The sequence below is a fragment of the Mesoplodon mirus genome (genome assembly GCF_964341445.2).
Source record: "Mesoplodon mirus genome assembly, chromosome: 15".
In the NCBI taxonomy this organism is placed as follows: domain Eukaryota; kingdom Metazoa; phylum Chordata; class Mammalia; order Artiodactyla; family Ziphiidae; genus Mesoplodon; species Mesoplodon mirus.
Window position 1 is genome coordinate 13,773,124 of NC_138991.1, and position 13,763 is coordinate 13,786,886.

At 45.9% G+C, this 13,763-nt stretch overlaps 1 protein-coding gene across 10 annotated transcripts in view; it reads left to right on the top strand.

Moving 5' to 3' along the window:
* ZMYND8 (zinc finger MYND-type containing 8) overlaps nt 1–13,763 on the top strand; it is a 142,855-nt gene that overhangs the window by 73,496 nt on the left and 55,596 nt on the right. For all 10 annotated transcript variants that reach the window (XM_082600594.1, XM_082600600.1, XM_082600601.1 and 7 more), the window contains one exon: nt 8,131–8,271. In XM_082600594.1, coding sequence (XP_082456720.1) covers nt 8,131–8,271 — 141 coding nt within the window. The remainder of the gene's footprint in view (nt 1–8,130; nt 8,272–13,763) is intronic.

Sequence of the window (13,763 nt, forward strand, 5' to 3'; positions counted from 1 at the left end):
AAAACATGTTGGTCCCTGAACCACTATTGATGTTCCAGCACCATATTTCAGGAAACACAGTTTTAGAGGAATAAGAAGAACACGTGTAATGGGTTTAATTAAGCTTCTCTCTTTCCTCAAGAGGTTCAGAGGTTGAAAGGATGTCAGAATTCCTGACAAAACTCATTATATGAGTGACTTTTGAGGTGGTAAGTTAGCAGATACCCCATTTCAGTAGAATTTAAAGCCATTTCCCCAAATATAACTGCTTACTAGTATGTGCCTGGGTTATTTTGCTGATCATAGGCAGCCAGTGAAATAGTGTAGGAAGAGAAGGTATTTATTAAAAATTGTTTTAGTCTTAGAACTTGCCCTCTTTCCTGTAAGGAGACAGACAGTAAATATTTTAGGCTTTGTAGGGCTCTTGTTACAACACCTTGGTTGTGTTACTAAAACAGCCATAGGCAGTATGTGGCTGACACACTGAAATTTGAACTCCATATAATTTGTATGTTTCATGAACTATTAATCCCCCCCCCCCCCCCCCGCCAACCCATTTAAAAATGATAAATACTCTTCTTAGCTTACAGGCCATACAAGAATGGGTGGTATGCCAGATTTGGTCCATGGATTGGTTTGCCAGTTTCTGTTATAGACTAAGAGAAACTCCGAGTCAGTCTCCCCATCTTACAGAAGGCAAGTTGAAGTCCCTGCGGAGAGTACAGGGGTGCTGAAGTTCCCACAGCCAGAGCCTGAATCTAGATGGGCTTTCTTTGCACTGCACACCACTGCCCTCTGCTGTTAGCAGCGATAATAGCATTTTGTGGAAGGAGAAGTGGGTTATTTATTGAAATGCCCCAGCAATCAGAGAGAGTATAATTGAGACAAGACCGCGCTTTATCCAAAAATGTGTTGTTTGTTTTTTTTAAAAAGATTGTCATAGTATTGAAAAACCTTATTAGTTTCAGCAGGGAAAAATCTGTAGCCAGCCGCATAAGACTACACATTGAAATAAGTTATTAGATAAAATTTTTATGAGAGTTGAGAAACCCTCTTTTTGTTTGGGGGATTGAGGAGCTCAGAATCATGTGTCTATAACCCTTAGGGCTGGATTTAGCTCTCTGAGGAGCCCTTTGCTCAGCCAGACGCCTTTTACTCTTGGAATCTTGTCGTGTTAAGGATCAGAGTGGTTTATATTCTCCATGATTTGTCTGATTCCTCCTTTATCTAGACCTCCTGGCCAGATTGATGCCTTTGCCAGTATTTGCTTGCAGGATCCTGATTTAAGTCATTAATATGTATTAGGGTAAGAGTCCTGGGGCCTGGCTTTCACCACTCTCAATAGTGGTCTTTTGGTCTTACAGCCCCATGTGGGTTCCTTCAGGGAGAAGGGAAGACGGTTTCAGATACTCTTTTTGTCCTGTGAAATCAATACATGTTTGTCTTAAAACAAGTGTTAGTTACAAAAACTAAAGTCAGGGATAATCCCACCTCCCACAGTCAGCCCTTAGAAATTGTTTCCTGGACTTTTTTTTTTTTTTGGCTGCACTGGGTGGCTTGCAGGATCTTAGTTGCCCGACCAGGGATTGAACCTGTGCCCTTGTCAGTGAAAGCACGGGTCGTCAGGGAATTCCCGTCCTGGACTTACTCTGGGTTGTTTTATACATCATATTATCAAGTTGAAAATTCAAATACTTCCAGGGATCAGGCAGATACGGAAATGAGTGAGTTTTGGAAGTGATAAGGACTGGGGTGAACTAAAGCAGAAATCCGCTCGTCTTCATGACTATTGACACACTCATGGGTGCTTGTGTGTGTAACACTTTCCAAAGCAGTACTTACTCTTCCCATACGTGTGTGCTGAGCTAGAGAGGTGTGCTTTTTTTAAAGGGCACTGGGGACCAGTTCCCTCTGCTGGTTCTAGCCAAGTGGGGATGTGGCTCTGTTGCCAGATTTCTGGTTGTTCAAGAGAATTCTCAATTTTTTTTTTTTTTTTTTTTTTTTTGCGGTACACGGGCCTCTCACTGCTGTGGCCCCTCCCGTTGTGGAGCACAGGCTCCGGATGTGCAGGCTCAGCGGCTATGGCTCACGGGCCCAGCCGCTCCGCGGCATGTGGGATCTTCCCAGACCGGGGCACGAACCCGTGTCCCCTGCATTGGCAGGCGGACTCTCAACCACTGTGCCACCAGGGAAGCCCTCAAATATTTTTAAAATGCAAACTACCCCAACTTTTACACATTGGCTCAAATTAAAAAAAAAACAACTATAGGGACTTCCCTGGCGGTCCAGTGGTTAAGACTCCATGCTCCCAATGCAGGGGGCACAGGTTCGATCCCTGGTTGGGGAACTAAGATCCTGCATGCTGTGCGGCCGAAAAAACAAAACAAACAAAACAAAACAAAACAAACAAAACCTATAGAGCGCATCAAATGCATCCGTGAGCTACTGGCTTCATGGATCACCTGTTTGGTGTAGACTGTTTAGGGTTTTCCTTTTTAACTTAACCTTGTGTTCTGAATACTTTTCCATGAACTAAATAACCATTCAGGACAGCATTTCTGTCCTGTCCTAGACCATCCAGTGATTCTATGCTGTGGAGCTCATTTGTTCATGCCACCAAGAGTGTGGTACAAGATGCCGCCAGCCCTTTGAATGTGTAGGTTGCTGCCAGGGCTTTATAAGTAGAGGAACTTCAGAGTGAGTCATTAACTCCCCCACTGCCACCTCCCCCAGAGGGCTGGGGTGCATGGGAGGGAAGGGGCCTTTTTTTCTAATTTAATCCTACAACTCATGTTTCATGTAGTCAGAAGGGCATTTAGCACAATCTGGGGGTTTTGTAAACGTAGATCATAAATGATGTGTTTGAGCCCTTGCTTGTGAATTGTACATCAGAGTGTAAAATCTGATTAAATTATTTGTGACTTCAAAGGCAATTAGGTCTTCCTTTGGGCAAGATTTATGGCTTTATAAAAAAGGATTGGTGTCTGTTTCAAGGCTTAATTGAAACGTGCATTTCCAATTGTCTTTTTGCTTTCAAAAATGTCTAGAGTGATTTAAAACAGGGTTTCTCAACCTCAGCACTACTGACATTTTGGGCCGGATGATTCTCTGTGGTGTCCTGTGCCCTGTAGGGCTTTTAGCAGCGTCCCTGGCCTCTACCCACTAGATGCCAGTAGCACACCCCTGCCCACAATTATCACAGCCAAAAACATCTCCAGACATTGTCACGTGTCCCCTGGGGGGCATGGTCACCACTCCAGTCCTCATTGAGAGCCATAGATTTATGTACCATGCTTTTGAATTTCAGCACTGATAAAACTCTGCTTAACCTTCAACTTTGAAGCTCTCCAATATTTACATTTCATTTTACATCATTTTCCCCTGAATATAAGATATGCCTTTCACATGTTAATATTATAGAATAAATAGTCCATAATTTCACCCTGAGAGGTGACAACTATTAAGAATTGGGTGGCTAAAATTTTTTAATGTATATAATCACAGTGATGATGACAATAATAATTTTTGTGTGTGTGTGTGATGGAATGGGATTGTACTAAACTTTTTGTTTCTTTCAACTTAGCAATGTTTCTTTGACATCTTTCTATTTGAGTGCACGTATTCTCATCATCAGTAGCAGGTAGACTTTATGAAGTCATGTGAATGCAAATGTTTTAAACAGATACATTGATCTGTTTTCTTAATGTCTGTAATGTATATATGTGTATCTAGAGCGATTTCAAACAGGGTTTCTCAACCTCATCACTACTGACATGTATATGTTAATTATATATTTGTATCTTTATATATATGGTCCTTGCTCACTTTCTAACCCCCAGTGCTGTAGACATTTTGGCCAGCTTAGTATTTTCCATGTTTCTCTAGATGGTCAGGAATAAAAGTCTTCAAGAACCTATCAGTGATTGAACTTTGCCGGAGTCACACAATTACAGAATTCCTCTCCCTTCATTACATTTTTTATATTAACAAATACATTTTTGAACCTGTTTTAAAGTTTTTCCCCCCAACAAAACCACAGTAAAAGCATTTTTTTTTTTTTTTTTTTTTTCTTTTTGTGGTATGCGGGCCTCTCACTGTTGTGGCCTCTCCCGTTGCGGAGCACAGGCTCCGGATGCGCAGGCCCAGCGGCCATGGCTCACGGGCCCAGCCGCTCCGCGGCATATGGGATCCTCCCAGACCGGGGCACGAACCCGTATCCCCTGCATCGGCAGGCGGACTCTCAACCACTGCGCCACCAGGGAGGCCCAGTAAAAGCATTTTTAAAAGAGCAAAATGGCCCATAATCTAAATGCCTCTAGTTGACCCTTTTTTTTTTTTAAACGATGAAAGGACTACACGCACATGGTTAGAATTAAAACAACAAAATGAAACCCAGCAATATTACAGTGGTATAGAAAGGTATAAAAGAAAAGCTAAAGTTTTTTATTTTTTTATCTCCACTTCTGGGCTCCAGTTTTTTTTTTTTGTGGTACGTGGGCCTCTCACCGTTGTGGCCTCTCCCGTCGCGGAGCACAGGCTCCGGACGCGCAGGCTCAGTGGCCATGGCTCACGGGCCCAGCCGCTCCGCGGCATTTGGGATCCTCCCGAACCAGGGCACGAACCCGCGTCCCCTGCATCGGCAGGCGGACTCTCAACCACTGCGCCACCAGGGAAGCCCCGTGAATATTTTTTAAAATGGAGGTGAGAGTCACATAACAGAAAATTCATCATTTCAAAGTAGACAATTCAGTGGCATTTAGTACAGCCACAATACTGTGCATCCACCACTGTTACGTAGTTCCAGAACATTTCCATCACCCCAGAACAAAACCCTGTACCCACCAAGCAGCCACTCCTCATCCCTGCCCCCTCTCCCACCCCCATCCCTTTGCTTCATCACTGACCCCTGGCAACCATCGATCTGCATTCTATTTGTATGGATGTGCTCAGTATGGATATTTCATTTCAGTGAAATCCTATAAAACATGACCTTTGTATCTGGCTCCTTTCACTTAGTGTGGTGTTTTCAAGGTCACCCACATTGCAGCATGCATCAGAACTTCATTCCTTTATACCAGGGCTTGTCTATCTGTTGATGGACACTTGGGTTGTTTCCATCTTTGCATTACTGTGCATAGTGCTGCTTTGAGGATTTTTTTGAGTATAGGTTTTCAGTTCTTTGGGGTCTATACTTCAGAGTGGACCCTCATGAAATTTAAACGTATTGTATGTCCTTTTACGTACTGCATGTGTGCTTTATTTATAAAAAGAGTAAGATTTTTTCACCCCCTAAGATCTACTTTTTGCCCCTTGGGAGCCACGTTGCCCCTGTTGAGAGTGAACAGACGAGGGTGATAGCCCTGGAGATTGGGTTGGAGATGAGTGTGGAGATCTGGGTGTATTTTGGAAGTGGTGTGCAGAAGGCTTGCTGAAGGGCTGGGTAGGCTGAGGCAGGAGAGCAGAGGAGGAATTGAGACAGTGTAGACGTGTTTGACCTTGAACAGCTGGGTGAGTGGTTGTGGGAGGTCAAGACAGACACAGGTGTTTCACAAATTGGGGAGGTGGGGCAGGTGGCAGCCAGGGATGGGCGCTGGCCCCCACTTTCGCAGAGGCGAGTTCTGCAGTGTGGGTTGCTAGGTGACCCCGAGGTGCTGTCCTGGTCCTGATGACGTGAAACACTGCAGTACCAGACGCCTGTGAGGGTGGCCCCTGCCCTTCGCTGGCCGGGTGGGAAGTGAACCAGACCCGTCTCCATGGGAAACCGGCGTTCACGTAACACTGCTATTCTTGCCATATCCAAGTGCTGTGTTTCAAATTTTTAAAAAATTTAGAACGTGTCTCTTGAACCTTCAATACTTAAGTTTTATTAACAAAGGAAATGTTATATGCCTATGAAATTGAAGGCTTGTTGTTCCAGTTACTATTTTTTAACTACATGAACATATATGTATAAGAAAACTAATGACTCTCCCTGTGTTCTTGGTAAATTCCCTATATGTCTATGAAATTAAAGGCTTGTTGTTCCAGTTATTATTATTTTTTAACTACATGAACATACATATACAGAGCTATAAAACTAATGACTCTCCCTGTGTTCTTGGTAAATTCCCTGCAGGCCCACAGCGGGGTAGAGCTCTGCTAGACCACCTGCCAGCCTCTCCTTGTTACTATGTAACTTGAACTGTTAAACAGGGAAATGTGGACTCCCTTGCTTGAGTTCTCTGTGTGTGACCCTGCACCTTTGTGTGGTTTTGGTTCCTGCTACCCTTTAGGGTTAGTCTTCCTTGTCAAAAGTTCCCTGCAGCCCCAAACAGTGCTTCTGCTGGTATGCTAAGACCCTCCCTGCTAGACCCACTTGCTAGTTTGCTTAAGGGAATACAATTAGAAAGACTCTGGTCTTTAATCCTTGTGGAGGGAATACACTGCACTGATCTTTTCAGCCACTGCAGATCTCTTTTGGAAACAGAACATAAATGAATGAATAATAATTAAAAATCCTAATACTAAAGATTTTATTGGTGATACTTAAATCTTTTGAAACACCTTTATTTTTCTATTTATCTTTCTATTTATTTATTGGCTGCGTTGGGTTTTTGTTGCTGCGCGCGGGCTTTCTCTAGTTGCGGCGAGTGGGGGCTGCTCTTCGTTGCGGTGCACGGGCTTCTTGTTGCAGTGGCTTCTCGTGTTGTAAAGCATGGGCTCTAGGCGCACAGGCTTCAGTGGTTGTGGCACGCGGGCTTCAGTAGTTGTGGCACATGGGCTTAGTTGCCCCACGTCATGTGGGATCTTCCCGGACCAGGGCTGGAACCCGTGTCCCCTGCATTGGCAGGTGGATTCTTAACCACTGCGCCACCGGGGAAGTCCCATGAGTTAGGTAGTTTTATCAATCCTTTTGTATTATATTATCAGTATCCCTCTCTGTAGCTATCAGGAAAGGAGATTCAGAGACATCAGGTCACTTGCCCAAGGTCACACAGCACGTCCACAGAGCTGGGATTTGAACCTCTCTTTTGGCTCCTGATCCATGCTTTAATCCACTTCTCCCTACATCTAGAGTCTTTCCCACTCTGTTGCATTAAAAATAGTGTTGGCAGGTCCTGGCGCTGGAGCTGAGGCTAGCTCATGTATGTTGACTGGCTGAGCTGGTGTAGAGTTTAACCCATTGAATCCTCACTCTGAGGATCCCCATTTGGCAGATGAGGAAACCAAGGCAAGAACCCACCAGCGTGTCTAAGCACTTGTGAAGTCTCTGGGATGTCGCGAATCTAACCCCATCACCATCAACAGCTTTCTCGAGGTTTCTTGCACATCTGAGGGAAGCTGGCCATTTGGTTGCCTGTCACACGTTTATGGTAACAGGACAGCCCAATAATACAGAGCCGTTTCAGCAAAGGGGCAGGATCTAAAAGATCTTTGGGAGGCCCCAGTTGGCCCATCTGAACACTTTGTTTTGTTAAATGGTTTGGTTTCTGTTCTCTCTTCCCCTACCCAGTGGACAGGGCTCAGGGGAGCAGGAAGTAGGGAGTTTTAAGTTATTTTTAAAAGACTCGGGCATAGGTACGACTCTATCCTCGTATAAAAGTTTGAAACCCAGTAAGGAGGGAGGTAATTTACCAACAGCGCCCTCACTCCATCTGTTGTGGAGTTTGGCTTCGTTCGGCATTGCAGGACCTTTGAAATGAGAAGCCTGCGAGCTCCCAAGGGGTGGAGCTGGCCCCTGGCAGGTGCAGTGGCTGGGTGAAACGGCCCCTGCGTCTCCCACAAATGGACGACATGCCATTTGTAAACTTGGCTCTGGTCTCTGCATCTGGACCCAGGCGGGGGCTGGTTTAATCACTGTTTGTTTTGAGATTTACACCCGTGAATGGGCCAGACCAATTTCAGTGGCAGCTTAGCCGATTTGTCTTAGAGCTTTGTGTTTAATAGAATGACTGGGGAAGCCTTCCTCCTTCGTGGCTTTAACATCGGGTTAAAGCCCTTTGCTTGAAATAAATAGCCAGCCCTTCCTGCTCCAGCCCCCTCTGTGGTGCTCTGGCGGCCTGGTTGAAATCAAATAGAATTTCTGTACTCTCCTTCCTGCCCCACACCTACAAGCTTTATATGTTTCTTTATTTGTAGATCTGTCTTTTAACGAGTAACTTACTTTTTCAGCTTCACCAGCCTCCACCAAGACAGGACAAGCGGGGAGTTTATCCGGCAGCCCGAAACCTTTCTCTCCTCAAGTATCAACACCAATCACGACGAAAACGGACAAGACATCCACCACGGGAAGCATCCTGAATCTTAACCTGGGTCAGTTGGAATTTTGGGAAGCCTCTTTTCTGTAGCAGCTATGAGTATTTCTGCAAGTTGTAATGTCCTCTTTTGTGTGTGGTTCTTTTTTTTTTTCTTTTTTTTTTAAAGATTGGTATTTTTATTTTTATTTTTTTTGGCCGCATGGCGTGTGGGATCCTAGTTCCCTGACCGGGGATCGAACCTGTGTCCTCTGCGTTGCAAGTGTGGAGTCTTAACCACTGAACCCCCAGGGAAGTCCCTGTGTGTGGTTCTTGAACCCTGAACTCTTTTCTCTGTACAAAATTTTGAAAAGGTACAGTGGATGGAGATGAAGAGAGATCAATACAAGGAACTAGCAAGGGGTTTCCCGGAGCTTGTTGACATGCAAGGCTGTTTTATCTTGAAATACCTTAGGCCAGTGTTTACAACCTTACTTGCCCTGGACCACAGTAACCCAGTTCTTATATTTGTAAATATATATATTTAAAGTTTTATTTATATATATATATATATGTATATATATATGTATATATATATATACACACACACACACACACACACACACACGGTATATATTGTTTTATGATTCAGTATTTACTTTTCTTATGTATAGTGTGTTCCAACATGTTGTTTTAATTCTTTTCTTCTGTATGTATGTATGTATTTATTTATTTACTTACTTATTTATTTTTGCGGTACGCGGGCCTCTCACTGTTGTGGCCTCTCCCGTTGCGGAGCACAGGCTCCGGACGCGCAGCCTCAGCGGCCACGGCTCACAGGCCCAGCCGCTCCGCGGCATGTGGGATCTTCCTGGACCGGGGCACGAACCCATGTCCCCTGCATCAGCAGGCAGACTCTCAACCACTGCGCTACCAGGGAAGCCCAGTTTTTTTTTTTTTTTTTTTTTAATGTTAGTCTTCATCCTTGATGTAGTAGTTTTTTCTCTTTTTTTTTTAAAACTCATTGAGTTTCAGTTGGTTCTTTTGAAAACATTACCTTAGGCCAAGGTCTTTAACAAAAATTAGCACCAGAAATGCTAAACACCCAACTATGAAGCTATTTTATTAAGTCATTCCGTCATGAGCCCTGATTTTTATTGAGCATCTATTATGTGCTGTGCACTGTTTTAGACCTGGGGTGGACAGTGGCGAGTGAGGGCCCTGCCCTCTTACACAGCTTGGTTCTAGAGAGGGAGAAATAATAATCAAGCTAAAAAAAACTAAGAGAGGTCATGTCATCATGGAAGGTAAAAGGTATTCATATGATAAGGAGAGAGGTGGGCAGGATGGGGGTGGGAGGAGCAAGAGGCAGTGGTTAGGGAAGGCCTCTGAGGAGGTGATACCTGGCCGAGGATTTGCATGACAAGAAAACCCAGCCATGTCGGTGTTAAGAGGAAGAACATTCTAGAAGGAACAGGAAATTCAAGGCCTTAGGGTCAGGATGAACTTGGTGTATTGTAGGAATGGCAAGGAAGCCCGGGTGACATGTCCTAGTGGGTGAAGGGGAGATGAGATCAGAGAACACAGTGACCTCATGGACCTTGGTGTGGGACCATTTGAGCAGAGGAGGGATGTGAACTGACTGAACATTTTGGAAGGACCTCTCACGGTGTTGTGTTGGGAAGAGCCTGTGTCAGCCATTCTTAACCAGGGGCAGTTCCCCTGACCCCCCAGAGGACACTTAGCAGTGTCCAGAGACATTTTCAGTTGTTACAACGGGGGGGTGGGGTGGGCTCTCGCCACTAGCATCTAGTACAGGTCCCCCCAGCAAAGATTTACTGGGTTGCACCTGTGTTGACAGATTTGGTTATGGCAGGAGAAATGGGAGCCAGGAGTTCAGTTTTCGATTCTGTAAGTTTGAGATGCCTGCTAAGTTCCTAGGTGGAGAGGTCATGAAGGCAATTGGAGGCGTGAGTCAGGCCAGGTCAGGGCAGGAGGTGTAATTCTGGGAATCTTGATTTATACATGGGATTGGGTTCAAGCAGTAGTTCTCATAACTCAGGGCAGGCGGAGAGTGGGGGACGCTGCTGGCATTCATTTAGTGGTCGCAGACCAAGGATGCTGCTAAACTTTCTACAACGCACGGGACAGAGCCCACCACGACAGGGAATTAATTATCCAGTCGCAGTGGCAATAGTGCTGAGGCTGAGAGACCCTGGTCCAGAGGATAAAGAAGGAGTGAGGGGCCTGGGCCACTTGCACATGTAGACCTCAGGAAAAATGAGGAGAGGAGGCTGAGAAAGAGCAGGGGAACAAGGAGAAAGCAACACTCAGGGAGTGTGGCCTACTCCAGAGGCCTTGAGTATACAGGGTTTCAGGAAGGGAGGGGCGGCCACCCGTGTGGAGTGATGCTCCAGCCTGAATCCACAGCCTCTGGTGATCACTGCCCTCTGGGTTCATCTTGTCCTGAGATGCCATTTTCAGATGGAGAAACAGAGGACTGGAGAGGCGACCCCAGGATCTGGGATTACAGAGCCAGAGGTGGCCGGGCTGGAGGGAGCCTGTGTTTCCATGGAGGCTGGTGCCTCATTTACCCAGGTCACCAGGTCGTGCAGCCCGGAAGTGATGAGACAGTCCGGGTGGTGGCTTGAGGGGCTCCAGCTCAGGTTGGCTGGTGGGAATTCTTCACTTGAGCAAACGGGGACCCATCTGTTCCCCTGGGGAACACTCACTGTTCTCAGCAGTGTGGTTTGCTTTCTCACACCCTCCTCCCACCTCTGCACCCCCGAAAAGAAAGCTGTACAGAGACGTTCTCACAGTCATGCTTCCTCTCTGCCAGTCATGCGTGGCAGGAATAGCTCCTTCGTAAACCAGGCTGTCCTTGGGCATCTGTGTGATGCTCTGGGTTTTTCCATTTGGCTTGGGAGTGAGAGGTTTTTTTCCTGGGGTGTGTATTGGCGGTGGGCACGGCAGAGTACAAGGCTCTCCTGTGCAGAAGCTCCCCGCCATCTCTTTCCATTCCTGGGACAAATGCATTGTTTTGTCAGCGGAAACAAAAGCATAGGGAACGTGGCGTTTTATGGGTAGGAATTTCAGTTACCCAGTGGCAAGAGGATCAGATAGGGACTGGTGCAAAGTGCCATGGATGGGTAGAAAAATCAGAAAGTGGAGGGAAATGCTGAATAATTCTCATGGGACTTGATGTCTGGCGTCCATGTAACTACTTTGAACAGACAGAAATGAGACAGAGTGCTAGGGATAATAATGACATCATTATATCTAACAACAGTGCTCCATTAAAAAAAAATAACTGGAAAAGGCAAAATTACTGAGATGGAAAAAAGATCAGTGCTTGCCGGGAGTTGGGGAGGGTTGACTACACATCACAAAGGGATTCTTTGGTAGATGGAATTGTTCTGCATTCTGTTTGTGCTGGTGGCTACTCGCATCTATGCAGGTGTTAAAAGTCATATATTCTCCAAAAAGTGAATTTTACTCTCTGTGAGTTAAAACTATTAAAAAAAATACAATGACCTTCAAGGTAAGGTAATAACCCCATTGCACAGAGAAGCAAATTTACATACCTAGGATCAACTCGTGGTTTGTGGTTGAGTTTGGCCTTTAGACTCGGGCTTGTCTGTTGTGTATCTCGGACTTTTTTTTTTTTTTTTTTTTTTTTTTGTGGTACGTGGGCCTCTCATCGTTGTGGCCTCTCCCGCTGTGGAGCACAGGCTCCGGATGCGCAGGCTTAGCGGCCATGGCTCCGTGGCATGTGGGATCTTCCCGGACCAGGGCATGAACCCGTGTCCCCTGCATCGGCAGGCGGACTCTCAACCACTGCGCCACCAGGGAAGCCCTGTATCTCGGACTTTTAACCGAGATACGAGAACTGAAATGCTGCAGGACAGGGGCGTGTTTTGATTTTCATGGGCCCTCGCCACTGTGCCCCTTTGTGCCGCTGGGTTAGTCTGCCCAGCTGTAGGGGTCAGGGGTCAGGTGAAGATTTGGATGGACGATCGCATGAAGGGCAAAGTGCCTTTCTAAAGGAAGCAACTCCCACAAGTTGAACCTGTGCTGTCCAACTCTGAATTTTCAAGAAAAAAACAGAAATCCAGATTTTTTACATGAACTCTTCTAGTTTTTAAAAGTTGACCATCAGTTTCATTAAAAACCTATTTGGGGGCTTCCCTGCGGTCCAGTGGTTAGGACTCTGCGCTTTCACTGCTGAGGGTGCGGGTTCGATCCCTGATAGGGGAACTAAGATCCCGCAAGGTGCGGGATCAAAAATAAAAAGTAAAAATAAAAACCTCTATTTAGGCCAAAGGAAACAAGTACAACCAAAAATACAACCACCAGCCCGTGGGTACTTTACTCTTACGATTTATTTTGCTGCATGACGGAGGGGAAGGCCCTGCACGCCAACACACCCGGCCTCATTTGCTGTCTTGGGCCCCTTCTCTATGCTCTAAAATAAGGAGCCAGGCTACGTTCCGGCCCCCTTCTGTGCCTCTACGGCAGTTATAAAATAAGTCCTGAATAAGAATGTTTGTGGCACAGGGGGAGAGGGGACCGGAGTGGTTCTTTCCTCCCTCTAGACTCCTGTGTGCTTTCTCTGGGAATCCTCTCTCCTCTTTCGCACACTGTGTTGGCTTTTGGCTCAACAAACGCAGCAGTTGAGTCGTCCTGTTAGTGACAAAAATGTGCCTTGATGCTCTGTCAGAGATGCCGACGGTGGAACGTTGTTAGACCTGAAGGCTTTCTGCTTGTTTATTCTTCCACGGTTGCTGTTGTCAGGCCTGCTTTCTTTTCTCTGCAGAAAGTGAGACTTTGAGGACGTGGATGCAGGGCTGGGTACCCCGATTGCCCAGATGTTGTCTTGATTTTTTTTTTTTTAAATAGTGAATGAGGTGGGGAAGGTCTCTGCTTGACTGATGGGTAAGAGCAGCTGCCAGGGTCTCTCGTCTGAAGGACATTGTTCCCTTGTTGGAGCCGCTGTTTTGTGCCTCCTAGAAGACCATTCATTATAGCCTGCCTACACCTTTTGAATAAAGGAGATTTTTTTTTTTTTTTTTTGCTGTATGTGGGCCTCTCACTGTTGTGGCCTCTCCCGCCGCGGAGCACAGGCCCCGGACGCGCAGGCCCAGCGGCCATGGCTCACGGATCCAGCCGCTCCACGGCATGTGGGATCTTCCCGGACGGGGGCATGAACCCATGTCCCCTGCATCGGCAGGCAGACTCCCAACCACTGCGCCACCAGGGAAGCCCAAGATTTTTTTTTTTTTTTAAACTAAAAAAAGAAGTGCTTATAGTTTTCTTTTAAAACATTTTGTTTTGATGGCTGTTCCTCTCACCGCATAGTGGCTTGTCTTCCGTCAGGGCACCATGGGGATGGCTCGGCTGTCCGTTAGTGCCTTCTGATTTTTGTGGAGTCACACGATTGAAGAAAAAAAAGTTTTGTTTTTATAAGTAATGAATGCACACGGTAAGAGAAATTTCAAAGTACAGAAAGATGTTTAATGAAAAACCAGTCTACCTGTAACCTCTGATCACCTGTCTCTGTGACCCCCTTAT